At 39.9% G+C, this 10,889-nt stretch overlaps 1 protein-coding gene and 1 pseudogene across 2 annotated transcripts in view; both read right to left on the bottom strand.

Annotated features, from left to right (window-relative positions):
* Positions 1-10,889, bottom strand: part of LOC148730049 (fibronectin type III domain-containing protein-like) — a 69,519-nt pseudogene that overhangs the window by 27,694 nt on the left and 30,936 nt on the right. The window lies entirely within an intron of this gene.
* Positions 779-8,068, bottom strand: LOC148730051 (uncharacterized). The gene is given in 8 exon segments (XM_088760693.1): positions 779-1,635; positions 1,637-1,782; positions 2,387-3,476; positions 4,454-4,611; positions 5,744-5,894; positions 6,257-6,442; positions 7,021-7,517; positions 8,053-8,068. Coding segments are annotated over 8 exon segments (2,850 nt in total). The 3' UTR covers positions 779-1,029.

Here is a 10,889-nt window from a genome sequence, read left to right as displayed (position 1 = left end):
CTAAACTAAGTTCGAGTTTAGTCGCCAAAGTGGCGACTAAACTCGAACTTTTAGTCGCCAAGTTAAAAGTTTTAGTCGCATTGGCGACCGTATCGGTCGCAATTTAGAGCCCTGTCACACTTTCCCTCAGGCAAACGAGGGCCTGCTCGCTTAATATCGAAATGTTACGTCAAAGGTATACTGTCAACAACGCGGGCTCAAGCATGCGAAAATTGCAAACATAATAGGGTGCTGGCATTTGAGACCAAGGCAATTTGTCGTCGTCTCAGGCATTTTCCTATTTCCAAAGTTTTTAAGGAAAGACTTAATTTTCGAAAAGGCTTAGGGGGTGTACGAAGTTTTTGGAAGTTGTTCTGTAAAAGAAAAGTGGCAAGGAAAACAACGCCTAGAAGTGACAAGATAGAAAATCAGCAATGCTAGCGACTCAAAATCTGTTTTTCCGCATCAAAATCTATCGCGTGCGCACACGTCATTCAGCTCTCTCCCTGTTCGCGGGTTAGGGTAAATGGAACTCAAAGTCAGCCGACCCAAAGGAAAACCCATTCGTGATAAAATTGAATAATCGATCGACAAATATATTTATGACCAAACGAATCTTAAATTCTTCAGTACAAAAGGTATTTTTTATCTACAATTCGTTGCATAAAAGTTCTATGTTTTACTGTGCAAAAAATTTGTATTTTAACACAATATTCAAGTCTATTACAAATGGTAAAACAGTTTTCTCAAAGGTTTTTAGAATACAAATTCAAAATAACGTTTGGGAATTCTGCACGACAGTGTATACTTCAAGCTATAGCTACACGAAAATGATTTCACTTCTACAAGTATCAAAGTTCATGTCAAAGCAAAATGTAAAAGACAATTTTCAACCATCACTATTTGACACATTGTTTTCGTCAAAACTCTAAATCAGTTGAAAGCCAGAGTTTCCTTTTTCATAGATAACTCTTAGGTCCCAACTTTGGACCGAATATGGCTTCTTTGTCTTCATCTTAAGACTCTAAGGCCAAACGTCTTCAGTACAATTCAGTTGTTTCTTTTGTGAAGGGGCTCATACAAATTTTGCCTATCGGACCCCTTTAGGGGCTCATAGGCAGATTCTGTTTGAGACCCAGGGCTGTACACTGATGCATATGGTGTACCCCCTTCCAGGGTCTGCACTTTTTGGTAATCTGGTTCTTTAACTGATGTGGGTACATTTTGGTAAACTGATGCAGCTGAAATTGGTTTGTTATGGTCCACACTTTGGTAAACATGACAGAAACCAACTAACAATATGAACAAAAAACGAAGAGTGGCAAGAGAATTACTCGCGACATAACATTCGGCAATTGCCTGCAGCGTGTCTACGGATAAAGGCTCCTTTGGGTTAACAGGACGCGCCAATTTTCTTTTCGCGCCCTCAAGAGAAGATTTCACAAGGGGATGGTTGGCTGGACATATTTCTGGCCCAGCCATAGAGTGGGCCCACTTAATGCCATAAACAACAGCTTCTATGGGGGAGACACCCGTATTGTTTGCAAGGCAAATGTTCGTAAGTTCTGTAATAAAAAGTACAATGTGCAAGGGCTTCGCCGGAATGACAGGGACACCAATCTTCGAGGACGCCCATCTTCGAGGACGCCCATCCGCGCCATCTCAATCAGCCTGACTTGTACTCGGTTAAGGTAGACGGGGCCCTGGATCCCAACTGCAAATCAAGAAGATCTGGAACCAAGCTGCCTAGTAATGGGTCCTCCAAGGCTGCCGCGTCGCTCCAAATCCCGGAAATTAGACCATCTGAAAAACAAAAACACAAGGTGAAGGAAACGAAAACGGAAAACTGAAAAAGCAAGCTCATACAGAATGGCAATATCGGTATAAGAGGATATTCCAAACGCGATGGTCGGCTGCGCGGCATAAACTTACCCATACCTACTAAATTGCAAAGTGAATCCAGGTGCCACTACAGGCCAGGTGCCATTACAGGCCAAACAAAACGCCCCATCGGACCTAACATTAACCAACTTAGGCCTCAAGACACGCCACATGAGGCTAACAACATACGCCAAATCAGGCTCTAAAATGCGCCAAAAAATCCAAATATGCGTAACCAAAAAAGATACCGAAAAAGTGCACCGCCGGGCTCAAAAAGTATGCCACGAAGGCTAGACAACTCACCTAAAATCTAAATGCAAAGCCAACATTCTGAACTTCGGACAACGACGAAAAACAGAAGGTCGAGACTTATAGATCTGCTTCTGACCAGGACCGTCCAATAGTAGATCTTCGACTGCAGGCAGAACAAACACTTTCGCGACATACGAGCTAAACCGAGAAGACCCTTCACGCAAGAAAGGCCAAAAATGAGCGGAGGGCCATTCGGGGATGATCAATGTCCCGCAGCCAAAGCAAGACATGAGATGACGGACAGAATCGACGATCAGACTAACTGGGGGACATATCCAGTTGTTTTCGGTGCTCCAGTCTTGTGCCAATGCGTCGACCCCACTGCATCCGGGAGAGGCAAACTTCCAGTTAAACCGAGGGAGCTGAGCATTGTAATAGGTCGCGAAGCGGTCGAATGTATGAGGACCCCATTTAGCATCAAGAAGGCGGAAAACTGAAGGATTGACGCGCCAATCGTCCTTGTCAACGAATCGGCTAAGGAGATTAGTCCTCTCATTCTGCGACCTGGGAATCCACTGTGCTTCAAGAGTGATCCCGTTTGAAAAACAAAAATCAAAAATGCTCACAGCAACACACTGGAGGTGGGCTTTGGAACTGCCAACAGAAACTATTCTCGCAGCGCCTTGATTGTCGGTGAAAACCTGTACTCTCTTCTGCTGCAGCTTCTCCGTGTAGGACAATAGAACATAATAAATAGCTTTCAACTCGTGGTACGTGGAGCTCTGACCAAGATCTTCAGACGGGAACATGCCGCTAGCCATTACGCCGTCCAAGGAGGCCGAAAACCCGCCGAAGGCGACATAACTAGCATCAGAGAAAATAACCGTCGACAAATCAGGGGGTGGACGAAGAGAATAGCCGTTAAACGAGTCGATATTGCTGTACCAAAATCTCAACTCCTCCAAAAGAGCCGGAGAAAAACGAAGGGTGTGGTCCCACGCTGAGCGTGATTCAATTGCCAGGTACATTTGCCTGGTTAGAAGACGTGAAATGGGCCTCACTGCCAAGGCTACAGAAATTATAGATCCGGCGATTCTGGCCAACTCTCGATACGAGGACGACGTATCTCCAATTACAGAGCCTAAAATACTCTTAAGCTTTTCCACCTTCCTTTCAGGAATATGAAAAGACATAGTAATAGTGTTAATCACGAAACCCAGCCATTCGCCTACTTGCATGGGATGCCAATGAGATTTGTCTTCATTCACAAGGAGACCTGAGGAGTCGAGCTCTTTCTTTTGGATAATGGTAGCTGCTGCGGCGGAATACTTATCCGGTAGACTGCCGAGCCCATCTTCTTGAATCTTGTACAGTTAGAAGGCAATTTTTATTAGCAAAAAGTCCTACGTTGAGAAGTTGAGCCCATTTGTTAGTTGGTTTCTATGGGTTTTTTGATGAAATTAGCAGTTTTTTCCTTAAGGATGTGACCATTAATGCTGACCATATGTCTATTTATGTCTCCAAGCGAAAAAATGACCAGTATCGGGCGGGTCACACCTCTCCCAGTTTCCATTACTGAACGAATTATTCAGGTTTTGTCGCAGTCTAATTCATCGCTTCCGCTTGTTCGTCGTATTGGGAAGTCCAAATCTGGCGAGTATTTCCACGCTAGCAAGGGCGTGTCTAATTCTTCTCTTAGAGAGGAATTTAAAGAAGTACATCCAGCCCTTTGTTGACGACATTTCAAAGTACGGCACGCAAAGTATGAGGTCTGGTGCAGCGTCGAACGGGCGATTTATTGGATATGCATACTAGGTGGAGGTGTCCTTCCTCGAAGAACAGATACATTAAACATACAATTAAAGATCGTTTAAGCGTTTCAAAATCACTTTTGCTCTGAGGGCATATTTTACGCCAGTTTACAGTTTATTCTTGCTTAGTTGAAAGAGTTTTTCTTGTCATTAGTTTGCGATTATTTGTGCTTCTTTGCTAGTTTATAACTATTGTAGTTCTAGTTTACTATTTACTGCAATCAATTTATTTATCGTATTTATTATGTCCATCTATTTGCTGTTGCCTAGAAGTCCTGGCGGGGGACGTAAGTGGTCCCAGATTTCCTGTCATGTGTTTTCCCTACGGGGTTTTTTGAGGTAGGTTTTTTCTGGTTCCCCTGGCTCGCTTACTCGCAGTTGACAGATCGGGTTACGATTATAATCATATATCTCAATTGTAGTTCAATAAACTGATTGATGGCGTTGCTCGCAGCCCACAATCCACATCAGAAAAGCTTGAAAACTAGTTTCCCTTCGGATCTTTCCCCTTTGAAGATTCCTGAATATACCCTGGACCTATTGTTTTCCAACAGACAGTTATAGTATGTTGCATTTCCAGGGATACGACAGCCTTGACAGCCATTATCCGACCCAATATCCACTTGTCCTTCATTTATGAGGGTAACGGATTTCAGTAAAAAAGGCCACCCAGAGAAACAGGAGCAAACTGTAAAAAGATGCAATTAAAAACACTTCAGTTAATCATTTGGAGGAAAGAATATGCAGTTCCATGCTAATAATCTATATTGGAGTTAAATGACTATATTGAATATTAAGGTTTTGTCGGGGCAGTGGTCGACACAAGTGTCTGCGTCTAAAAGTGTCCATCAACCCGTAACAATCTAATATCAGTATGCATATTCTCCATACTATCATCTATACATACACAATCAAGGGATATTTTAGTTCGTGATCATTTCCTTAGATAGTTTATTACCAAAAAAATAAAAGTACTTTGCAGCCATAAGTTGAATTACGTACTTTTCACAATTATTGATAAATATATATACGAGACTATATAAAACTACAAAATTTACAAACAATTTTAAGACCTAAAATAATTACAATTATACAGCAATGGAATAAATACGCAGTCGATGCTAAGACCCCAGATTAACCCTTGCGCACATAGCCGGAACGAATGAAGACTTGAAACGATCAGTGCGGAAGCGCGGCATGTTAAAAAACGCGTGTTGCACGCTGAAAGATGTCCATCTGGCAGCAAACTGTATAATTTATGAAATGGACTTCAGTTGGACAAAAACAGATCCGTTCATAACTTCTTGCGTCTGTCGTAGATCGAAGCTAAACCATGCTTATCTAAGTCTTTATTCTCATGACTTTCATATCTCTATAATGACTTAGTTATGATTTACAAATGCATGAACAACTTGACTTCTGACTATCTTCATGAGCAATTTCAACACCGTTCAGAAATTCACCAAAGAGACACCAGGCAAAAAAACGATCTCACATTGCCCAAATGCAGGATCTCGACTTGCCAAAGGCTTTTGCGCCTAGCGTGGGGCAAAAAATTAAAACTCTTTACTAAAGGAGATCAGAAACACAAAAAGCCTTAAGATGTTATTTTATTATTGAAATGCGAGCCGTCTTTATAACCCATATTTTTATCTGTAAATGGTTTTTATCTTAATTTTGTAACTTAATATTTCAATTTTCATAGATGGCAGAAGAGCCCCCAAGGTGGAGCTATACAATAAAGTATGTGATACTGTATGGAGAATTTAGATACTTGTCACTATCAGGAGGAAAGCAGGCAATCTATTGAATTTACTCACCGGCACAGTCACTACATCCATTTACTTCAACTCTGAGACACTTGCACCAAGGCCTGTGGTACTCCTTAGGATATATTCTGAGGAATCTTTTCTCAAATGTCCCTCTAAAGTACCAATTGTTGTATTTTACTGTGTCTGTGTCAGTAAATTTCTGAAAGTGGATATTTGGTAACAAAACAGTTTAGAATTACTACTAGTGTAAACAAACATGTTCTGATATATCTTGATATTATCATGATCACCAAAGAACAGAAAAAAATTGGAAAATAATGCTTAGTAAGTAATTATGTGAGTAAAGAGTCCAACGTTTTTTGCATACTGAATAAAAATTTGCTGAAACTGAACTTCATTTATATAAAAATTAATGAAGTATTTTACATATAGCCCCCAAAACACAATCAAATTATTTTTTGACATTTTTTAAAAGAAATTAAAAGCAAATGGTGATTTGGTTAAGTAATATACTCCTGGAAGAATGACTATTCACTTTATTATGATTAAATATTCAAGTACCTTTTTTTTGTTATTTTCATTTTGGTAATCAAGCCACGTTACACCACCATAACTATGCTTTATTTCAAACGTCCCAACGTTGTTCTCCAAAATTCCTTGGCATCCTTGAGTAACAATGGCCAAGACATGCCTGACCTTTAGTAAATCAATCTCAAAGCATTGCCTATTTCTACTGGTATGCCAAGCCTACATACATACATACATACATACATACATACATACATACGTAGTTTATTTAAACTATCAAAGAAATGAACAACACAAATAATACCCTAAAATGGAAGCCTAAGAGGTTAACCCTATGTAAATAAACTTCCAAAGAAATAAAATTTTAAAATGTATGCTTATAATAAAATCTAAGATGGATAAAAACCTAAGAAATACGCATGTATAATTAAGAGCTGTTTTGAAACGTGTTAAGTTACCTATCTCAACGAAATTGGCGGGCAGGTCATTCCATTCACGAATGATTTTAACCAAAAAGAGTACTTATAACAATTAGAGTTTGCCAATTTCACAGGCAGTTTCTAATTGGGGTTGGACCTTGTACGTTTTGAAGCAAACTCAAAAAAATCACAAAAATGGAGGCCATTCAGCGCGAATACAAGTTTATAGCATTCTACTAAGGAGAAATATAGTCTTCTATCAATCAACTTTGACCAATGTAACATTTCACCCCTTCGCTGACCTAAAGCCAATCGAGAGGCTCTTCTCTGAACTTTCTCCAAGAGAACAATATATTTAACAAGGTAAGGGCACCATACTGAAGAAGCGTACTCCAGGATTGGCCTCACAAGAGTCTTGTACAATGTGGAAAAGATTTCCTTGTTTACAGGACCGATTGTTCGCTTGATTAGACCGAAAACTTTATTGGCCCTATTGACAACCTCAACAGCGTGTGGAGTCCACGAGAGATCGTGCGAGATTGTAATGCCAAGGTCTTTTACAGAACTCACTGAGCTTAGACATTCTCCGCGCGGGACGAGAGAGTATTGTGGAACAGATTTATCCCGATTATGTGTTACTCGCATAACCTTGCATTTGTTCACGTTGAAGTTTAACTGCCAGACCTCAGACCAATTCTTAAGGTGAAATAAGCCGGACTGAAGAATATTTGTGTCTCTAGCTATGTCGGAGATCTCTCTGATCTTCCCACTATTCAGTCTTCCCTTGGAAGGACTAAAATCAAAAGCCTGTGATGAGGCATCTAGCAGGAAATCACTGATTTTCCCACTTTCCAAACCAAGTGCTTCTACGCAATCTACAAATTAGACAGAGGTGACAAATTAATTCAGTATGATGAGGACTCACACTCATTTTGGAAGAGGAAATCTTTAAGTTGGTGTCCTTGCTAAGGACATTAGCCAGAAGGCTCATTTTTTGATTGATTATTGATTAGTTCACTATTTTCAGAATGATCTTAGATAGCCAATAGTAACTATGCTTATCTGTTTTTCTGTATTTCTACTGGTTTTGTAATCGGACCTTTCAGCGTCACCGCGCGCATATAAAAGGAAAGTTTAGCGTCCCTTTAATTAGTTCTTCGTAAGTTTTGAATAGTCTTGGTAAACTTTCGCCCTTTCGTTTTCTCAACCTCTGGCACAAGCGGGACCGATATTTTGTGATCGATCGTTCGATAGATTCCCAAACACCTCGTTAACCGCGTTTTGGAGCGACACGCCCTTGAACTTGAGAATTTAAATTTTGGTCGCCGCAAACGCTACAGTCCTTATTGGGGACCTTACACGATCATGACAGTGACAACAGGGAAAAAAATTACTCAAAAATGATCTCACATTGATTCCAACCCATGAGTCAGACCAGAGAATTTCTCCTTACAACATCAAAACCATACCAAACAAACAAGTGATGAGAATTCAGAGAAATATCAATTAGGGAATTATTAGTTGATCCAAGTGCAAATTCTCCAATCTAACATTATATAAATTTCCTGGCAGAGAGCAACGAGAATTCGGTGCTAACCAACTTTGCCCTTGTCTCAATGTCTTTTTGTGTATTATGAGGTCGGTCTGGCAGACCTCCCCTTCAGTGTGACATGAGAAGGAATTTTTAAGTTAATTTTTTTGGCAAGATTTCCATATAACCCCATACATTAATTATGTATAGAGTGTTGCAAAGAAACCTTTATGAAATGAATGCATAATCAATGGATGGGGTTATATGGAAATCTTTCCATTTTTTTTAATTTTAACTAAATGATTTGCTGCATGACAGAGTTAACAAATGGCAAACACCACAGCGTACACTATTGAGTTATGGATGCACGCGGGAGGTTGTTAAGCACGAAAGAAGCGTAAGAGTCGCTCGGGGCGATAGCCGAGAGCGACTCTAGCTTCTTGAGTGCTTAGCAAACCTCCCAAGTGCATCCATAACTCAGTAGTGTACGCTGTGGTGTTTACCATTTGTTTTATAACATAACATTTTAGCTAAAGAGTTCCCTTTTATTTAACAAATCTTACGCGACCAGAAAAAAACAAGCGCGCGCGTAAAAAATAGTCTTTGTATTTGCTTACGTCAGCAGCGTACACCCATGGGCAAATCGGGGACGCTAAATTGACCAATCAGAGCGCGCGCTTTACTTTGGTTATGTTATAATTTCTATTCTGAGGATTCGACAATTTATGTTATTTCACCCTGTTGTTAAGCGGACACGAGGAGAGCTTGTATGTTTGCCTTCAACAGCGAGGTTGTTGACTCAAACTTACGCTTGATTGCTGAAACTGAGATTGTTCAAAACTCGAGCCAACTTGTTTCTCCTACTTAGGTCAGATTGTCGCTTAGTTCGGAGTGCGGCTGCAGCATTGGATCGGTCAGTTACCCCTGAGATTTTGAGGATGAGGAAGGAAGTAGAGAAAGCTGCATGTTTGGAATAATGGAATAACCGTTTCAACATTTTCGAAAAACTTTACCAGCTTCTTGCCTCGCTGGTGGAAGCTGTTTACTACCCTACCGGTGCTGCTTTCCTTGCATGTCCAATCTATTTTCAACAGGTCAACCTCGCTTTCAAATGGCAATTTCGCTCTGAACACTTCGCCTCGACAGCCAATTAGACTCCGATGATTCATGCCGCCAAGTAAAAGATCGTTTAAAATTCCTAACAACTTAAGAGGTAGACATAAAAAAGGCAAAACGAGAACAGGGCTGTGGTCTAGCAGCGCTTGGTAGCCCTTGGCCGTTAAATGCTACAGACAAGTCCCACCGTGGATAACTGCAGTTCATAACACTGATACACCAAAAGCTTCTCAGTAATACAAGGGCGAACAAGTTGCAGGCTCAAAAAATTTTATTTCTACAAAACAACAACTACACTCCTTTAAAAGAACATTTACATCAGTTATGAAATAATCAAAGTAGGGACGCCTTAAAGTAGCAGCATCTTTCCGATAACGGAAGGGTGGGGCTTTTTTTTATCCTTGACAGGGACATCGTGAAGTTTGGGGGAAGGGGTGAATGGGTTGGCTACATCGGGAAACTTTCCTATAATGCTGTTACTTTCCTGTAAACTCTCCTTGAAGGCATAATTTTAAGTTCAGGATCTGAAATTAGTGACAACGTTATGTTATTTATCTTAAGACTGAAGAAATATTACTTCAACCTCGTTCTCAGGGCCTTTTCCCGCCTAGGGGAAAAGGCCCCGGGAACGAGGTTGATATTACTTTATTACATTAGTCAAACGTAGGCTGTTGATGGCAGTGAAATGTTATTTATTTATTTACTCTGCTGGAAACGCAAATCAAAACCATATCTTGATACGGTTGTCGTAAAAGGACCAACCAATACGACAACAAGTCGAGTAAAACCGAGGCACGCACCAAAAGGAGATGAAAATTTTTTTTAAATGAAAGTTGATCAATTTGAAAATACCGTAATTTAAAGATAGGTTCTTTTCTTATCTTACAAAGCTTTCGTCGTGAATTAAAACCGAAAAAAAATCGAAACTTACGAGTAGGAAAAAAAAACTATTTTTAATCAGATCGCAAATATGTAAAAAACGAAAGAATTAAAAGAAAAAAAATACTGTCACCCTAGTGAAACGAAGCCTCTTAAATGCATCACTGAAACAAATGAAACTTCGACTTCACCTTAGGTCGTGAGAAAAATTTACAGCCCAAGATCAAACCAACTTCTTTGAAATTTTACAATGCACAGAACATTATATAGAGCAACTAGCTAACTACAAATTCCAGCTACAATTAACACTTTCACCACTTTCAATATTTAGAATAAATATGACCTTTATCTGCCGCTCGTTTTGAAACGCGTGAAAACAAATTAAGCAAAAACTTTACACAGTTCGACTTCTCTTAGAAGAAACAATTCTCCTCTGTGTTTTAATTGCCAAACAGTTTCTTAACTCAGAGAGCTTTCCGGAGGTAACTTGAGGTTTTATAACTGCACTGATTTGTCAACAATTTGTTTAAGAGACTCGAATCAATTTACAACAAAAAAAAAAATTAATAAGTCTAAAGTCACTGGCTGCCGAATATTTTTTAAGTGGCTGACTGTTTTCATGCCAGAGACGTTTAACTCTTTACGCCCTGAGATCAGTATCTATATTCTCCATACATTTCCAGGGGTGCTGACAAGGAGAATATGTGTAACAATCAAAGAA

This window comes from Stylophora pistillata, chromosome 5, assembly GCF_964205215.1.
Source record: "Stylophora pistillata chromosome 5, jaStyPist1.2, whole genome shotgun sequence".
In the NCBI taxonomy this organism is placed as follows: Eukaryota; Metazoa; Cnidaria; class Anthozoa; order Scleractinia; family Pocilloporidae; genus Stylophora; species Stylophora pistillata.
The sequence above is the reverse complement of the archived record's forward strand: the minus strand, read 5'-3'. Positions and strand labels throughout refer to the sequence as shown.